The sequence below is a fragment of the Platalea leucorodia genome, assembly GCF_965183815.1.
Source record: "Platalea leucorodia genome assembly, chromosome: 9".
NCBI lineage: Eukaryota > Metazoa > Chordata > Aves > Pelecaniformes > Threskiornithidae > Platalea > Platalea leucorodia.
In genome coordinates, this window is record NC_138831.1 from 12,953,416 (window position 1) to 12,974,133 (window position 20,718).

The following is a 20,718-nucleotide window of genomic DNA, read 5'->3' on the forward strand; positions in this document are numbered from 1 at the left end:
AGGTCTCATATTCACCTGTATATTGACAACTGTTCTAAATGTCAGCCTGCCTTAAGCTAATTCCTGCTCAGCTTAGTCCTTGCGTACTTAGTTGGATGTTTACAGAGCTCGTATGCGATTCTTGCAAATTCTGCTTTTACGCAGCAATGAATTTACGTCAGTGTCACAAGTATTCAGAAGGTGTTATTGTAATCTGAGTAGCCCTAATTCCTTTGTGTAGCATTTGTATTGTAAATTACAACCAAATAACCCATGGTCTGAACCCATGGTCTCAGGTATGTGGGTAAAACAGAGGGGTAATATTCACAATCCATTATTTTTGTCAGCTACTGACTCATGATTTTAATATTTCTATTTTTGGTACACAGCTGCAAGTACCGTGAGAGGAGGACTGTTTTTTAGAAAGTAGGGGTCTCAGTACTTTCAGAGAGCATGTCCAGAATTTCAGGTATCTAAAATCACTGCTTCTGCAAATTTTGGCCATAAAAATTAATAATATCTAAACTGAAATTCCTGTCCACTAGCCACTTGATCTCTAACATTTTCCCAAGTTAGTCCTGAAGTTTAATGCCAGGGAATTGTTGTGCAGAATTTACTTGCAATATAATAATGTGTTGGACAAATACTAATTAGCCTTTCTCAGTTCATTAATTAATGGCAGCATACCTCCAGTGAAATCGTTTTTCTCCTGCATAAAATGGTTTACATATTCTTTTCAGCACTCCCGGAATGGGATAAAAAAATCCAAAATGCCTTTCTGTCTCTCTATGACAGTTTATTTTGGGAATGTAAGGCAAAAGGAAAACCAAGCCCTTCCTACAGTTGGTTAAAAAATGGCCAGCCGCTCACATCAGAGGTAAGTTTCCTGCCATCTTGTTTGCTTTCTTAATCGTCTTTTTTGTTTTTACATGATTTAGTCACAACATTCATTTTACAGTGCATTACCTTTTTTCAGAAATTTTGTTAACGCTTAACATATCAAAATAAACATAACAGCACAAACTTTTTGCATCACAAAGCCTCAGTTCTTGGAGTTCTTTATTGAAAATGTATGGTATTGCCAGTTTATATATATATAGATACACCAATTTCTTCATATGGTTTATCTTACAGAGCATCTAATTGCTACAAGATATGGCAGTAGTTATGGATGGATTTAAAAATAACAATTATAGTTAGGGAAAGAAGGGTCTGTCCAGAAACACTGAACACATTTCTAGGCATAATCGGTAATTTGGGAAACGGGTAGGATGCCAATTGACTGTGTGTGGAAAAGCATTTCAGAGCTGGCATTGCAAACTGATCAGCCTGTTAGCTTGCACTTTTCTTCTGTTTCTGTTCTTAATCTGTAGGCTGGATGGACTTTTGGTCTCATGCAGTATGGCCATTCTTATGCTATGTTAATCCTTTAACTGAATTAATCAGTCAGCTATGAAAATCAGCTAATATTGAGGTTAATACTTTTCTGGCGCTGTGTAGAGGAATAACAGACTAAAGAGAACCATATGAAGTTATAAGGAAAAGGTGAATAAGTAAAAAAACTCACTTAAAGAAAAAAGGAAGACCAAGTAGAAAGGAAAGTAGTGAAGTTGTAGGAGTGCAGGTGGAGAGGGGAAATCAACTGGAGCTCAAACATTTAAGAAACCTGATCAGATACTTATGTAGACAGGTCTTGGAGAACCCAACTTTGTCTCTTTCCACGCAGTATAATTACACTTCTGTGGTGGCCAAGCTTTGGCACATCCATCTTCCAACCTTCAGTTGTTGGCTACCTCATGGAGAATGACTTCTGTGGCAAGACACTCTTTGCTGCATTTGTAATCTACTGAGGCCAAGTTTTCCTTTTTATTAAGCATCTATTCAGCATCTGTTGGGCATAAAATGGCATGGGTCATCTGTAATGCATTCTTACTTGGTTGGAAAAAAATAATACTGTGATTAATTTCTGTCTAGCAAGAACAGATACAGAATCATTTCCAAAACATATGGGGCAAATTAGCACCTGCTAGGTTGCAGAACCAGCACTTGTTTGACTTAGTAGTACTTATTTGAAGCAATTGGAGGGGGGTCCAATCTTCCATATGATTTTCTGCTGGATTAGTCCTAAACAGAGCCCAACTGGCATCTGAGAAGGCTAGCCAGAATTTACTTGGATTGCAATTTTTCTGAACCTGATCATTCTACTCATTGTCTCACCTCTTCCTAAGCAAGATTATCTAGTTTCTCTCTCTTTGAAGACAGCGATATTTAGAATCTGTCACTCTTCAATTGCATAGTTTGAATAAAAAAGAATAAAACACTCTACAGACACATTTTCAACCAACATTTTCACAGTACTTACAGTATATTGTAAATGGAATTCTTCAGGCAACAAAATGCTGAATGATATTACTCAATGGATGAAATGGATAGTTTGGAGGTGAAAGTACAAGGGAGGAATAATAAAATATTCAGTCTGTCACAGCACCCTGCTTGTTGGAAATATCACAGGAAGAATACCTTCCAGACGCTTTCCACCTTGGGGCTGATTCTGAGGATATTGTCTACTCTTTGTCAAACCTTTCTCCCTGGCCACCTAGTTGGTCATCCCTGCATTATTCCTGCTTGTGTACATGGTGTGCTTTATTCTTCTCTTTGTCTGCATAGCTCAAAAGAGCCGGCAGAGAATGGTGGGGAATTCAGCATGTGTACAAAACATGAATGTTGCTTCAGAAGGGGGTTTTATATTCAAAGGCTGTTTGTTAAAATAGAATGCATTGAGAGGACAGCAAACAGCCTGAAGGTAAAACTAAGTATGCAAAAGATATCTTTAGCGAGAGCATCAGAAAAAAATTAACTGTGGATAAGTAATGTAATGTTGTTAATTAGTTTGCAACACACCAGCCATACAACTGTAGGCTGTGCTCTCACCAAATTTCCAAGCTAAACAAGGTTGATCTGGGTCAGATCTTGGTTGGGAGACCTCCAAAGGAAAGGCAGAGTATTGGAAAAAGAGAGGTCCGTGGCTCAATGGGTGGCACTCTCCCCACTGCAAGCACCACAAGACAAATCCCCCCAACAGGCTGTGCAACTGGCTTATCTGTGGCAACTCAGCAAGGTTATATATGTTCAGCAGTTCACAAATACATTTTAGATGCTTGTAGCTGTTCAGCAAAGACTGTACTGTATACCCTGGCAATGTATGCTCCCATTACTGCTTCAGAGGCAGCAGAGCCAGACTAAAGGAGCAGTGTAATAAGAACAGTAATAGCTGTTGTTTCAGACTTGCATTTGGTGATGGAATTTATATTCCCTGTTGTGGGTTTCTTCCACACTGATCTGTTTTGGGGAAGATATTCTCTTCTCCTTCTCAGTGTTACACTTTCCAGTGGAGCCACTATTGTCTCCAGAGGCTAATAATTATAAAAACCACAAAATATTTATCTTTAAGTTATGCTTGTGGCATGAATCAGGCTTTTCTCTATTTGACAAAATAGAGCAAATAAGACTCCTTTTAATACACCAAAACCCAAGCTTTGGTCCAAATTTATCTACTGTGCAGTTTTCTCTGTTTCAGTAGAATTGCACCAAAGAAACTTGGTGTGTATAGAAATTGAAACCATGAGGAGCGTGCTCTCCCTCTGATCTGAACAGCTGCCTGTGGGTTTCCCGTAGGAATTTAAGACTTGGCTTTCAGTCGACCTTTTTCAGTGGATCGTTTTTCTGTGACTTGTGATCTGATGACATTTGAAATTTTTCCATTATTTGAACACCTCTGTCTCCTGTGGAGCTTTTCTGATCATCTTAGATTATCATCATCAGATTCATCTAATCAGATGAGGGAGGTAGGCCATGCTTCACTGTGTCCCCAGACAGGGCTGCAGGTGCTGCTTCTCAGGAGCCACATGGAAAATGCTCCAGGCTCCCAGCGTGGAACAGCCATACCAGCCCTGCAGTAGCTTCTGCGTCTGCTTTGTGGTGAAGCATACCCACAGATCCACAGTTCAGCAATGCAGAGAAACACATGCCACAGCTGGAACATCTGGGCACACCTGCCCAAGGCAATGACTCTGCAACACATGCCTGGAGTTCTTGAAAAGTTTGAAGAACTAAGAGGTCTGAAAGCATAACCACCATTATATAGCTGAGGTATACTTCGTATTTCTGATGTATTCATTCACATTGCTTCCAAGAAAATAACATTTCTGCTTCTGAATTATGATCAGGTGCATCAGTGTGATACTAAAAAACTTTGGGATTGTACCCTCATTGGCTCTGTCAATGTTTTTTGCTTGTTTTTCTTTTATCAGGAAAGAATTCAAATAGAAAATGGAACTCTTATCATACCTATGCTGAATATGTCAGACTCTGGCCTCTATCAGTGTGTGGCAGAAAACAAGTACGATACTATTTATGCCAATGCTGAGTTGCGGGTGATAGGTGAGTAACTGCCACTGAAATGAGCAGGTACTGAGTGTAATAGGACACTCATTTAAGAAATTTGAAATCAAGAAATGAGTAGATTAAATTCCACTTGGCAGTTCAAGTCTGTTGATATTTCTTTGTTGCTTGCTCTTAGTCACCCATGTGTGAATGTTTTTGGGTTTTTTTTTTAATTTTGTGACTGGTTTGGAGGAAAATTCTAATCCTATGTGTGGTCTTTTTTTATCGCATGCACACAATTTTAATGAATGCTGTTTCTCACTTAGTATTATGAGTTATTAATAGTTATTCTGCAGTTTTTAAAAGTCAATTTCAGAAAGTGGGAAAAATAGTTTTAACTATAAACAAAGAGCATATGGCAAATATGTATAAAAAACCAAATAACATATAGCAAATAATCTCATTAGTGATTACTAGAGATGCACATAAAATTGAATTTGTTCATATATTATAAAAAGTATCCTGTTATAGATATCCAAACATAAAGCTTGTTCAACAGCCAAATACCAGTGAAACCAGTAAAACACAGACTTTAAGAGCACCTTGCTGTTGTACAGGTATTGTGTTTTTTCCTTCTCCAAGAGTGAATTTTCACATAAAATACTGGACAAATAAACATAGTTTCAGAAAACAGTGTCAGTTTATGAACAGAAAGCCATTGAAAAAGTGTATTTCTAATTGAATACTCCAAACTCTGCAGATGAATACATGTGGCTGGGCACATGGGTTGGGGCAGTCCCAAGCACAAATACAGGCTGGGCAGAGAATGGATTGAGAGCAGCCCTGAGGAGAAGGACTTGGGGGTGTTGGTTGATGAGAAGCTCAACATGAGCCGGCAATGTGCGCTTGCAGCCCAGAAAGCCAACCGTATCCTGGACTGCATCAAAAGAAGAATAACCAGCAGGTCAAGGGAGGTGATTTTCACCCTCTACTCCACTCTCGTGAGACCCCACCTGGAGTACTGCGTTCAGCTCTGGGGCCCCCAAGATCGGAAGGACATGGACCTGTTGGAGTGAGTCCAGAGGAGGGCCATGAAGATGATCGAAGGGCTGGAGCACCTCTCCTATGAAGACAGGCTGAGAGAGTTGGGGTTGTTCAGCCGGGAGAAGAGAAGGCTCCGGGGAGACCTTATAGCAGCCTTCCTGTACCTGAAGGGGGCCTACAAGAAAGCTGAAGAGGGACTTTTTGTAAGGGAGCATAGTGACAGGACAAGGGGTGATGGCCCTAAACTGAAAGAGGGTAGATTTAGATTAGCTATAAGGAAGAAATACTTCATTATGAGTGTGGTGAGGCACTGGAACAGGATGTGCAGAGAAGCTGTGGATGCCCCATTCCTGGAAGTGTTCAAGGCCAGGTTGGATGGGGCTTTGAGCAACATGGTCTAGTAGAAGGTGTCCCTGCCCATGGCAGTGGGGGTGGAATTAGATGATCTTTAATGTCCTTTCCAACCCAAACCATTCTATGATTAGGAGTGTGATGTTTATCCTGCTGACATCGCTCTGCTCAGGAACCTTGTTCTTCATCACAGAGAGACCTATTCTTCCAGTTTGCAGATAACCCTAAGGAAAGATTGTCAGAGCAGTTTCTAGGTAGAGAGTTTAGAAACGGCATAAATAAGATACAATGAATTCCATTCTTTGGTACTTAAATACATTTTTCGTGTTTGATATATCTACTTTTGCAGAAACCTCAAAGGCAAAGCAATTATTGGATTCACTTACTATGTAACTCAAAGAGAAGAATTTAGCAAGTTCATTTAGTAACTTGTCACCTGCATACTGTTCTGCTCTTCTTCCTTCTTACTTCTCTATTTTTAGCTGCAGCACCTGATTTTTCCAAAAATCCTGTGAAAAAAAGGTCTGTTGTTCAAGTTGGAGGTGAAGTTACAATTGGTTGTAAACCAAGTGCTTCTCCCAGAGCAGTTATTAACTGGAGAAAGGGCTCAGAGGTTCTGCGCCAGAACAAAAGGTACCGTCATAAACCAGTTGTTGGATCATTGGGTGATGTCTGTTTTAATCTCATCTAAATGTCACCAAAACACAGCTGACTTAGCATTGCTTTTGACAGCTCATTGACGGAAAACTTTGATGCCAGAGGCCTATTTGTCTTTAGCAGTGGCCATACAGTTCTGCTGATAGAAAGCTGATTGAGAACAAAGCCAAATTGAATACACACGGGTAATTGTACGATACATATGTTTACGTTCATCAGCAGTTAATTCACTGCAACACTATCAGAGCTGACTGTTTACTGCACACAAAGCCTGAGTGAATCAGCTTCATGTAGGAGACATCAGTGGAGGCTTCAGGGAAGCAGAATATACCCCCAGGCTGTGCCATAATTGCTTTGTAGCTGTACAGGTTGTACAATAGCCCATAGCTAAATCAGCCTCCATATTCTCTGTCTCTTCTGTTTAGGCAGGATTTAGCCACTGGACCAATATGCTGGTACGCTCCCTCACCAACGAGTATGGGGTTGCATGGTCTTCAGCAGGGCTTTACCAATGTTTTATCTGTGATGGCTAATAGCTTATTTGTGAGTCACCACAAACCATCTACATTATTACATGCTAACATCAATTAAATGGTAAAGCATTAAAATCAAACCGACTCACTGACTTGAATAAGTTTTGAATAGTTTACACAATATACAACTGTGATGATATTTCCATATACAAATGTAGACAGACGGATGACATGGGCAACAGTGTCTAAGAACTGAAGTCTTTCTCAGCATCTCTTTCAGTTCACAAAAATAACAGCAACACTGTTTTATCACATTATCGTTTTCAAAGACTGAAAAGAGAATCAGTAATTCATAAAGCTCGGAAATTGAACGCCAGATTTTGCACAAAGGACCAGTTGCTCAAGGAGGTTAGTTTGGGTCACCTAAGACTTAAAATAATTATAATTCATTAAACCAACATTATCTGAAACTGTGACACAAAGAAATCTTTCCCTGTCCCATAATGCAGTAATGTACAATACAGATAAAAGTATATCGGAGAAGTATATGTGAAAGAAAGTGCAAATCTGAGAAGACATATTTCACATAGATACTCATAAGGAAACAGAAAAATTTGGGTAAACAATCCATGCCATGGGGCATAGAGAACTTTCCAATGATTTTTACCCCCTTTCACTAATGGCAGTTTTATTTTCTGTTTTACTGCTCAGCTAATGATGAAAAATATTTTTCTAACTAGTGTTCAGTCAAATCTTTATTTGCATTTTGATTGTACGGTCTGTTCAACAAAAATGCCTGTTCATTCCTATTAGACACAGCCTGTCCATACAGTATGTAGAAAATGTGCTCAGTATACAGTTTGCCACAGGTGATCTTTGTATTTTCTGACAGGAGCAAGAGAGAGTACTGTTTAAAACTTGCAGTTTAAATAGTTGAATTAAGACTAGATCTTGAGGTTCTACTACCCTGATATTCCCTATCATCTGAGTTGCTTATAAAAAGTATTTACATACTGCATACAGTATTTACTTGTGCTTCTGTATTAATTTGCTAACAATCATTATAAGCACGCTGTAATTTTTGAGCATCCCAGAAGGCCTTCTGCTGCTTAGCAGGAGTAAACAAAAGGAGCAGGATTTACACTGTGGCAAAGGGAGAGAGTGTTTAAACTCTCCGTGTGCAAAACTTTATTACCAGTGTGTCCACTGGTGCAAAGTAGAATTTATGAGGCTTTTTGATTGTTAAATGACAAAATAGCTAATGCCACAGTTTTAAAGAAAAGAAAGTAATTCATCTATACAGTATTTTCCAGAGATATTTGTGACAGAAAACAGAAAATGAAATAAGGATTTGTATGGCTGTAATTAAAGTACACAGCTAATTAAAGTACTAAAATCATATGTATCTTTGCTCATAAAAAAAGAGAAGGAATCTGCTCTGCCTTTCTCTCTATATATGATTAAACCCTGACTAGTCACATACGGATTAACTATTTTAACTAAAGCTTTCTTTATTTCTGCTCCCATTTTATTGTGCAGCATTTATAATCTCTCTGGACTCCTTTATTAGTTTTGGGGTTTTTGCCTTTTTTTTTTTTTTTTTTTTTTAAATACTTGGTTGGATTATAAATGCTGAAAAAAAGGAAATACCAATCCCTTATGGTTCTGACAGTGAAACTGTGATGGACACATTACTAAATAAGTCAGATTAGATAGGTTCTTCAGAATGATTTAGACAAATTCAATCTTTTGTTACAGAAATAGTGCAGCTAGACCTATTCTGCCCTAAGGGGAAAGGATATTCTTTCTTTTTCACCTTCTTTCTTTCACTCATGATAATAGTTTATTCTTGATAGTCATGCATGCATGGTCACTGCTCCCCCTGATCATCTGCGCTTTTAATATGACAAGATAACACTGCTTTATATTAATGTTAGTTTGTAAGTATGTAAAGAGAAGTGTGCTAACTAGGAAGAGCTTAGACTTAATAATAAGCTCAAACTTAGCTTAATAGACTATCCATATTAACATAAGCACCATGAAATATTTTTTTGTTTGATTTCCTCTCAGGGTTTTTTATCAAGCTTTTTTAAGTTTACCAAGCTGCAGCATTTGGGCCCCTGTTATTTGAAAAATATCTTAACATTTCCTGAGTCTGAATATCTTGCCACGGTCCAGCAGTGAAGGTCCTCAGCCCTCAGTCCACTTTTCAAGGCACAGACAGTTTCCTCCAGCCTCGCTTGTCTCTCCCCTGCAGTTCAAACACATTGTTGCCCAGATCTTCAACAGCTTGTGTGCGCTGATTTCTGTAGAATACTTTATTGCATTTGAAGCATATGCGTAAGTCCTTAAAAAAATTCCCAAATCAATCAAGTTTTACAGTAGATGGTAAACCAAGGCCTGAACATACCTGTACCAAGTCTGCTTACTCTTCCCAGTGTTAATGTCCCTTCTGCATTGAGTATTTTACTTCAAAATTTTCAGAAATAGCTAAATTCCACCCTCATTCATATGGTTCACCCCCTGAATAGTAGGATTTGTCTTTGGTTCATGCTGGTGGGCCACCTTAGAGAGGAAATTCAAGGTTATCAGCTGAATGAATCAAAAAGAAATCCCACAGTTGGCTAATCCTAGCTGTTTTTACCTGCTCTCTCTTCACGTGACCACCCCCGATCAGCTCCTCCGGATCGTCTAGCAGTACAGCTTCAGGTTTTCTTTTGGGCAATTAACCTTTCTTTGGATCAAAGTCTTGAGAAATAGGCTTTTGGGAGCAATACCACTTGTCCAACGGGTGACTGTTGGAAAAGATTTTGTTTGCCCTTTGCTGAATGCGCAGCTGTTTCTTGGTATATGCTGTGGATTTTAGCTCAATGGAGAAATGAAATGCAACAAAGAAAAATAACAAGCTTCATGCTCTGGACTCCCACCCTGTGGAGTTTGACACAAATATAAGCTATTTACATGTATGTTATATATTCTCAGTAAGCGCAATGGGAGTTTTCTTCATTTCACTTCTCACTTCTATCATTTCATGTGTCCACTTAGAAAAAGTGGAAACGAAAGAGTAGAAGGGGACAATTCATATATTAAATAAAGCAAATTTGCAAGCCTAGACACTGACCTCATCACAAATGTATGTCTTGTTTTTGCCTTCTGTGGATTCAGGATCAGGACCCTCATGGAAAACTAATTTTATAAAAATTCTTTTTGATTGAACCATTTTAATAAATGGGAATTGGAACCCCTTTTGCTTTGCCAGAGAGAGGTGCTATTCCCTCACCATAAGTTGAGGATCCCCAAACACTGTACTGAATGCATATAAACATATGTGATTCACTCCACTCAGAATTTAAATGAGGATAGCTGGGGGAAAACCGAGAAATGAGGTAGGCTGAAAGAATGCATTAGTCATATACAGCACTTTCCATGCATTAATAATCAGTAATAAGCAAATATTCATAATTTAAATCTTTTTCTAGGGACTGGACAAGAAGTATGTTTAGGGGTCAATAAAATATGCTCAATACTTGGCTGCTAGACTTGCTTGTAAGACACAGTTGAGTCCCATCTCTGTGAAGGATGGTAACTGTTTCTCTGCCATAAATAAAGCTGCTCTACATGGTAAATTCTGTCTCCCATGCCACACTTGTTTTTGGTGTTTTGCACACAAGTTATTGCCATTTCTCAAAGGAAACATGGGGGAATAATTGTGCACCGAAATGAAAAGCTATCTTTCAACAACCTTATGCAAAGAAAACCGAGCAGATGTTGTGACTGGAGGCTTCTAACACTATGGGTGGGGGGAATTATCTGGTAATTGCTGAGGTCTTACAGCTGTCCCTTGGAGCCTCAAATTCAAGGGGATTCTCCTGCTCCCATGTGAAATGCAAGGACCCAGCAGGTTTCATTAACTAAAGGGTTGGATCCGCTCATGGATGTGTGCTGCACCTGAATTGCTCTATCAGTCTCCTGGGCAGGACCATTCCCCTACAGCCTTCTGAGCACTCACGGCCACCATCTGCTTCTGCCTTTCTTCTGCTGCTCTACTGTTCAAAGTCAGATGCCAAACCCATGAACATTTTAAGACATTTAACACGTTTAAAACTTTTTTGTTATTTGGGAAAATAATTCTGCTTTCTTGTGACTGATGTTGGATTTAGAGAAATAGGGAGTTAAAAAAAATAAAGGCAATTAATTGGTAAAAGTCTTCAATCCACTGATCAAATACAACGTACAAAATATATTGTACTGTGAAACAGCATTTCAGCTTGAACCAATTTGAGAAGGAATGTGTCAGGGCGGTTCAACAAACTTCAATGAAACATTTCAATTACCAGAATGTCAACACTGTTTGTTTAGCTTGTACTGAAACCTTCCAGAATATCCATTATCTTAAAAAAAAAAAAAAAAACAAAAAACAAAAAACAAAACCCCAAAAAAACCCTGTTTGGGGAGGAATCAAGACAAAATGGATTGAAAATTCCAAAATTTGCACTACTCTACTAACAAAGGAGGAGATTGATGTCACTTAACTTTTATTTAGCTGAAGTCAATATGCAGTCTAAGGTAGTTATTTACTTTTACTTGGCAGGCACCTCCATCTCAAATGAGATGCCTAACTTTTAGATGAGCAAAACTAGGGGAACGAAACCTACCCACAGTGTCTGAAAAAAACCCTGCCTATATTGAAGTCAGACCTGATGAGTAACACAGGCAAAGAGAAGCTTTGCTTGTCATGCTGCCTAGTGCCACAAACCACCCCGCTTTATGCACCCGCTGTTTGCAGATAAAGGTAGTATAGACATTTGTATGCTGATAGCAAGTTTCATATAGAACATATTTTCTTATGTTATTCCATCATTTACTATTCTATTCCCAGCTTTCTACAGCAATGCAGCTAGGTGAATAGCAATGGGATATTAATATTACTATTATTTTATTTTTTAAGTCTGGTTTTTGAAGCCTGGATTATGTATATCTCCATTTTTATCCTTCTTGCTTTTCTTCCACAAGAGGGTTTGCATAGCTTTGATGATATGCCTTAACCCTTCCATCTTATCAGTGTCTGTGTGCTTGTAAAGAAGTTCATTTCCTATTTTAGTTTTTAAATAGAGCACTTGAAGTGTGGGCATCAGCAATCAGAGCAATTCCAGATATCTTAGACACCATCATTGTAAGTCAACATGAATACAAATTAAGTTTATCTCTTGATGACATTCTAATTTTGCTTAGGGAACCAATGGAATTCATTCCACAACTGCTAAATTCGATTAATCACCTCAGTTCCATTCCTTGCTAACAAATAGATTGACAGAAATCAAAGGCATGGATTTACCTGCCTGCTTTCAGTGCTTGGCCTGAACTTACTTACATATTAAGGCATGAAAACTCCTACAAAACCCGAGATTGCTGTGTAGAATTGCTTTGGTTTTTCATCTTTCAGGCCACACTACTATTACACACTTGGTGCTAACCAGACAAAACTCATCATTACACCTTTCCTGAGGGAATGCTGAGAGCTGCAAGGAGTATTCTGTGTTCCAGCTAAAAATATCTTGTGCTCAGATTACAACAGTCTCAGTTTCTATACGAAAGGTAGCAGAGAAGACAGTACTGTAAAAGGTTAGTGTAGGCAGCTATAATATATTTCTTGAATATTTATTTGCTAACAGCAGTGGTATTTTTCTGTTTTCAATGTTGCTTGTAGGAATAAGTGTGGAAGCATTTACCCATGCCTCCTTCTGAATAATGTCATTGTATCTAGGAGGAACACAAAATGTGGCAGTACTCACTGAAGAGTGACTACACACGTAGAAATGTTTGGTAATCCAACAAAACTAATGATAATGGCCCAAGAAAAGTTTTACAACCAAAGGGATGCCAGAAAATGTCTCACTGACCTGAAGTACCTTCAGTCTTTCCTTCTTTGTGTTCTCTATGTTTCCAGTTATTTCTGTCTTCTCTCCCAAGCTGAGAGCCGGGGAGTGGAAAGCATATGAGTGAACTATGAAGAGAGAGATATAAGGAGAAGGAAGAATGAGCACAGATGAGGGGAAGAGAAAGACAATATTTTCTTTTTCTTCTTAATCTTATTTTGCTTTGTTTTTCCCATTTCTTCTTTCTCTGTTATCTTTCCATTTGAAGTCAATCCACTGCAGAGTAATGAGAAGGCAGAAAGGGACCCCCATTGTTACTTGACCCAACGAAATGCTGGCAGGCAGCAGACAGAGAATATTAGTGCAGTGGAAGACATAAGAAAAGGGCTTACCCTTTCTTTTCTCTCTCCTTAGAGAGTTTCATAATAACACAAGCCAATAAACCTAATTTCATCATGTATTACTGACTACTTAATGCAATAGTGTTTAGCACATCAGATAGTGTGAGCATCAAGTAAGCAAATGAACCATATGTTCTCAAGTTTAAGAAAGAATGACAACCTGTGTGATGCTGGATTTATTACAATTTCCCTTCTGTATGACACCTCTCATACAATTTTAAATTGTTCCTACTCAACTCTTGGGAACCTTGTTAAGGTGAGCCTTTCTAAGGGGCTGTCCTACATGCTGAGATGTCCCAAGCAATCTGTCACTCTTCCATGTCATATGGAGTTACAATAAACTAAACCCCAGTGAAATTCAGTGTTGTGCCCTCTCTCCCTTTCAGTTCATGTTCTATCCCTGCTTCATGCACATATTCTGATTCATGTTCAGGGTTTGATCCAAAGCCAGCTAATCTCATTGGAATTTTTCCATTGACTTCAGCAGGCTTTGAATCAAGGTTCCTAATTAGGAGTTTGCACAAAAAATAATGAGATAATGCAACCTTCTGTGCTTCTCTTCTAGTCCAAGTTGTACTGCCATGCACATCATTACCGTTGCACTATTCTGGTGTGTGTTGCCATAGCATACAAAAATACTAGTATTGGATGAAAAACATGCTGCACAAACACCAAATAAAAGATAGATCCTAATGCCCAAAGTTTTCAGCCGAAGAGTAACATAAGAGGTAACAGATAGGTCAGGATATGTTGGAGATGTGATGTAAAAAGGAGCAATAAGATATTGATTAATATGACAGGCACATGGACTGTTGCCAGTCATGTTGTAGGCATGATGAACAGAGAGTCTTCTAGGGAGGAGTTTCTGGGATCATTTTGAGTGTGAAGGGTTATGTGAGTGAAAGCATAGGAACAGCACCTTAATAATGTGGCTAACGCTTGTCCAACATGAGGGGTTTGTAGGAGGATACTAACACCTCTGGTTTAGCCATGGGACTTTATTACAAAGAAATACTGTTATTTCATTACTTCTGTTCTACAAGAACTAAAAATCTTTTCAAACTTTCAGTGAAAGGAGGATTCCACTTAAGGGACACACACAAGTAGTAGAATATTACTCACACATTATAAGGACATAAAATTTCTATGCTTTGTGTTTTTTTAAGTGAGGACTTTGTGGGTCTAAGGCTTCAGTGAACCACATGCAGGAACTACCATTATTGCTCAAATTAAGCATAAATTCTATAGCCCAGTGAGGATTGCCCCAGGGTTTCCTTTAAGCCAACAGGTAGTCCGACCAGCTCCTCAGTGGAAGAAAATAAGGATTTTTGGTCCTTTGTTTTTTTCTGTCCTAGAAATTATTTACCCGAGTTAGGAATTTTGAACTATTAATTCCAAAAATCCCTCTCCTGATTTGATTGTTAAAACTTCAGCAGTCCAACATTAGAACATACCTACTGCAACAGCATCTCCAAAACTGTATATCTATTATGTGTGTGTGTGTGTGTGTGTGTACATGAACATACTGTCCAGGGTTTCTGAAAGCAAGCCAGTACAATGCTGTGTACCTGGTGTCAGTTACTCGTTGTATATGCAGAATACTTTAAAGTTAAAAGAGATTTTTATTATACTTCTGTTTTTAAAATATGTTCTGACAAGCAGATTGGGAAGAAGATTCCTGTAAGTGAATTAAACTCCCACACGGATGGTAATTCAGGGCCTTATGTACAGTTTAAATTCTACTTAAGTCCCATATTAAGGGCTTTGGTTTACATCTGGAGTGAATTTGGTTGTATGAGTGGCTGTGTCTGAACTCCTAATAATGTCTGAACTATAAAAATAATGATTAATGGTAGGATTAGATTGAATAGTAGTAGTGTGGGTATACCATCCTGTGCTGAAAGAACTTTTCTCTGATGTACCAGAGTTGTAAAGATTTCATAAAAACAGCAGAACTTGTTGGCAAATAGGAAAAATGGCAACCTTTTTCTTTGGCAATTCAGTTCATTATCTACCTGAATTCTTACCACAGAATTTCACAGTCTGGTTCCTGATCCTTTCTTTCTCGGTGTGCTACTTTATCACTATACTTTTTTTCTGCTATGAACATTCAGGCTAATCAACGTATGGCTACATAAATACGATGTTTCGCTATCATCTCCTGCACACAAAGTGGACTAATAACCAAGAGATCTTTCTTTTTACCTGGACATGCTAAGGTATGGCTCTTGTCTCAGTCCAGGATGATACTACATGTCTCCTCCCATGGCATCCACTGCTTAGATGCATATTTGAAATAGGACAAAGACCGGCACAGGGAAGAGAAGAGCCATAAATGGGCCATATCTTGTCAGTATGACACTAGACCAAGTTCTTTATGTGGGAAAAGACCAGAAATGTGCGTGTGTGTTTGGCGCAGCAGACTGGGAATGAACAGGCTCACAAGTACCTTAAAACTCTCACAGGGATTTAGAAAGCTGAAAAGATTAAAACATGGCAAGCAACATTTTTGGGGGTTGGTTGGTTGGTTTGTTTCATTGCTCAACTAGTTCTTTGGTTGGCATGTCTTTCTTTCCCATACACATAGAGGTGCTGTTACCCAGTATTCCCTGGCTGCAAGTTTTGAGACATATTACTACAATAGATTTAGACACATGTCTACAGACATGGTATTTTTGTCACTTTTTTCTTTGGTTATTGTGTAAGAATATCTGCCTCACATTTAATACTTGAGTATGTTAAAGACAGGGCAAAATAACTATAACAATTTTATGTTAAAGAGAGTACCATCTCCTGAAAATTTTGTCTGGAAGCTTTATGATGGAGTATAACTCAGTTCAGATGTCTGTATATATTTACATAAAATAAACATTTGTGGTCCCAAATTGCATAGATGATTGTATGCAAAAATAAAGTTTCTTTTTAGGAACAGAGGGGAATTTTAGGAAATAACAAGGAACAGTGTTATAGTGTCACCTTCTATCAATCATTGCTAATAGTATTCTTCTGTAAAATATTTTAATAAGACTATTCAGCTAGATTGTGTAATTTTGTTTTGATCTAAATAGTTAACACAGAGTTTAATGGTGTTTATTTTATTTCCAGTTAATTGACAGTCAACTCTGAAGCTCATTTATATCAGCATGCAGATAAGGAAAATCTTCTTTTAAGCATAGTTTATTAAATGGCAATACTATTAGCATACAAATTACGCTCAGAATAGGATAAACAGGTACAAAGATCATTAACATATAATACAGACAGTCAGATCTCAGATGGGACTCAGTGGGACCTTTTCAAAAATACCAGAGCTGTCATCAGCAGGTACAATTCATTCACTCAGTCAAACTTTACTCACATTTACATCTGCATAAATCACTAGTAATTCTGAGTCACTTGAGAGCTCTGCTCATGTTTCTGCCCCTCACTTACTACCCCTTGTCCTTTTTAATTCAGCCTCTCTTATGCTTCTCAATCTTTGTAAAATTAGAAAAATCAGTTATTGTCTCAATGTGTGCTAGCATATCTGAAGAAATGTATAAACAATATATCTTTTCATAGCCTATGAAAGCAAGAGTGGTTTTGCTCTTGAGCAGTAAAGTGAGACTGAGAAGACATGGTTACAAATAGGATTTCTCAGATAATAAAAATTACTTTGCCTCTGATTTCATCAGATCCAGCATACTCCCTTTTTATCTGCACAGTGCTATGATGATGACTTCAATAACATTATGAGGTGTCAGACACTTGACGTTAGAGGCAGACAGAAGAAAAGAAGAATGAATCTTTACATTAAGTATCAGGGTTACTTTATTTTGAAAGGAATTATTTTATGCCATTGAAGAGATAGCCACCCTACTGGCAGTGCTGAAATCTGCAGAAGTAGGCTTGATTTACCCCCTGGTTCTATACCATTGCAGCTCAACCAATTCTGATGGGGATTTCAAAGAAACAGATTTGCTGCATTGAATTAATGCAGTTCACATCCATGAATTAAAATCGCACCTCTCTCTAAAACAGATTGGGTGAACAATACAGCAGTGCACAAAAATTACCTCTGCTGCACTTTAAAATCTAGTGAGTTGACACCTCTTTCTTTTCTCATATTTTATTTTTCTATCAGCCTTGTTAAATACATATTATTCTTTCATGCTCTTAAGATCAAAGCAAATAGCCATCAACAATCTTTTGTTCACATGAGACAACACTTTCGGAGGTGGTTTGTTTGGCCTGGTTAATTAAAAGCTGTACCTATCATCCCTGCTTGATTTCTCAAGTTCTTTACTTAAAAAGTATGTGTGACAATTCTAATGAGCTCTCACATCTTCCCAGTCTCGTGTCTTCTGCAGAAACATTGCAAACTTCTTTTTGAACATTACGCAGTTTTGACTCCAGCAGATCCTGGGTAGGCTGTTTGTTTTCCCTCTCTGTGTATAATGCTTATCTTGTATACTAATGCAGTCACTCAGAGAGGACAAGGACATGGATCAATCCAATGGAATGAGTAGATTAAAAACAAAGAAAAGGACATCACTTACACTATGCTTAAATAAACAGGGGAAAAACTTCTCACAAACTCTTGTGGGACTAAAGGTTTGCAGAGGCTCAAAGGGCTTTGGATTCATTCCTGAAGACGGATTTCACCCTGTTTAGAAAAGCACTGTCTCTAGATCCAGAGCCTGGTCACTCAGTGCTGGGCAGGGACTGTGGTACCTGCTCCTGCATCCTTACCCAGCCCTCTCACTCTGCCATGGGCATCCTGCAGATGCAAAAATTGGCTAGACATGTCTCTGAACTGGGCTTTAAGAGCTGTCTTATGTTTCTGCGATCCACGTGAAGTGAACTGCACCCAACATATCTATTTTTTTGCAGGGTAAGTTCCCAGGCTTGTTACATGTGGAATGGTATTTCTGGGTATTTCTAATTAGCCCTTGTGTGCAGGAACTTTGTATGGATTTATGTAACTGGATTTTCATCTCTTCTTTTCCTCATAGCAACTTTGCTTAATTGAACTGTTTACCCAGAGGTAGCACCTGTGTAATTCAGGCAGGAACACAGGCATCAGAACTAGTCTGATAAGTATTTAAGCATTTTGTAAGTCAGAGATGCGAGTTTAGAGTTAGGCTTATGCTTAGGCAATCCCTTGCTGCAACAGGGCTTTATGAACAGCTGTGTCCCGAGTAGCTCATTTCATTCTTCATTCTCCTCTTTCTTTCACAGGGATGTATTTATCGGATCTGCTTCAGATCTTTTGCTTTTTGTCCCTCGACAGGCACTCATTTACTTATTGAGAGAAGTCCAGTTTTCCTGGCAGACAAAATATTCTACTTGTATTATATTGGACAAGTTAAACTTTTCTGTCTTGTCGCAGTACTTGGAATTACCTTGTCTTCTGATGCAAATGCTAAGAATTATTATCTATAGCCTTCACATAGTCTAAAATGTTGTGAAAAGTAACAGTTTTCAGCAAGCCTTTCAGCAGGTGAGACATGTTTCACAGCTTCTTTTTAAATCGTTTGTTAGAGCTTGATCTGAAGCTCATTAAAGGAAATATTTCCATTGCTTTCAGAATCACAGTTCCATTATTTGAAAGACAAATGGAAGAGGATAAAGTGCAGCCCCTCTGAACCCACCCACGGCATAAAGTCGTGGCTCTGAGGAAGTTTTATGGCAACTTTGTTGTTCATGGCAACTGGGTTGTTTTTTCACATTGCTTTTTGTTCTTGCATTTGAAATGCATCATCCTGGTTTTCTGCTGTGCTCTGCTTTCTCATCCCTCTCCTGACACAGAACTCAGTACAGCTGGAAATCACTCACTTTTTTTTTCTTTAATTCCCTTCCCTGCTAACTAATTACTCTGGAGTCCTTTGTGCTTTTACATAAATTCTGCCTGAGTGTCTTATTTACTGCTAGCTAATTGTCTTTAGGTAGCATGACCTCTGTTTCAAACAACTCTGAAGCTTTTATTAGCTCATGGTTTTTCTTTGCTAAGCTCCGTTTTGATCCATTGAAAGAGGCATTCCACCCTCAGCCTGCCCAGTTGCTGAAGTGTTTCAGAACTGTATTTCTTCAGATCAGTTTTTACCTTGTCAGCTCTTGAGTGGGTACAAAACCCTCTTAGTGGATAAACCAGGAAGCTGGGAATTATTCAGGTCTCAATTTCTAATGAAGAATACAGGGAAAAAAATCTGAGCTAGACATGACTAAACTTCATGAAAAAGCCTTAGCCAGAAATCCATTGAGAGCCTGTGTGTTCAAAGATTCTCCCCTTTATTATTCTTTTTTCTTTACAGACTGTTTTTGCTGTGTATTTACCTACATTGGAAGCTTTTGGGGACTGGGATTGTCTTCTTTTTTTTTTGCCTCATGCCCACTTCCGGAGTCCAATTTGTACCTAGAACTTTTAGGTGCAACTGCAGTAAAAAAAACAGGGCATTATTATTTGACGGTGAGAAAGACACTATGGTGACTTGTTATAACTTATTATTCAGGTATCCAATTTATGAACATTTGCTTCTTCACACTTTAATATCTTTTGATACTGTTTGATGAAGCCACCATATGTTAGCTAACCAGTCAATTGAATCAACTGTTTTATCACCAGCAGTTTCTAATGAGGGTGTTTTCTTGTGGCCGGTGCAAACTGATGTGAAGAAATGCACCATTAATGCAAAGAAAATTGCAGAGGCAGAAGTTTTAACTAGTTACAAATGTTTCTTTGTATTTAAACCTGCCTTTGAAATACTGTCATCAGGTGTGTCCTCATACTGAGAGGGAGAGGCACCCGTAGTCTCTTGTTTTGATGCACAGTGTCGTGATGCCAGCAGAAAGACTGTTCTTTATTGCTTATTCATCCTTCTTTATCTGAAAAATGTCATTTAGTTGATACATCATTATGTTGAAGAACGTACTTTGTTGCTTCATATTTTGCTCATCTCCAGTTTAATATGGATATATAAAGGATTATTAAACCCAAACTTATTTTTCTCATTGTACTACGAATTGCATGCAAACAACTGCTGCAGTACCTGGTGATTATTGCCAAGGTAACAAAGATTTTTCATTCAAGCCTAAATCCCTTCCCCTCTCAGCTCCAAACCTCAGTGAGAGAGTGCCCAGCACCACAGGGACATCTCAGCTTTTCTCATTCCTAAATCCACCCCTGCTCAGGAGCAGATCTTCTGGCAGGGTAAGGTCAGACAAGAGAGGGAGACATGAAACTGGGGGGATGTAAGCAAGAAGACCACCAGAAATCCAAGTCTAGCACTTCTCTTCATCAGCTGAGAGGCTGGGAGCATGTAATGGGAAGCAGAACAAGGTCTAATGTGTGTTACACATATAGCTACAAGAGTATAAATGCCAGAGTGGAATGCAGCAAGACACTATGATGTTTTCTGTGTGTTTAATTGCTATGATATTACTGCCAGCTTCAACTTCTGCTCTTGTTATTGTTCATTTCCTTTAATAATTCATTACATCATCCTGTCTTATGTTGTTAGTAATAAATATTAAATACCCAAGCTGTGATGCATGAATTAGGTATTTTCTTTTTAT

At 38.4% G+C, this 20,718-nt stretch overlaps 1 protein-coding gene across 1 annotated transcript in view; it reads left to right on the forward strand.

The window, feature by feature from the left end:
* The window catches only part of CNTN6 (contactin 6), a gene marked incomplete at both ends in the record, with an annotated part of 117,177 nt that overhangs the window by 71,082 nt on the left and 25,377 nt on the right, over positions 1–20,718 (forward strand). Inside the window, 3 exons of the mRNA XM_082321643.1 lie at positions 720–856; positions 4,290–4,419; positions 6,240–6,390. Coding sequence (XP_082177769.1) covers positions 720–856; positions 4,290–4,419; positions 6,240–6,390 — 418 coding nt within the window. The remainder of the gene's footprint in view (positions 1–719; positions 857–4,289; positions 4,420–6,239; positions 6,391–20,718) is intronic.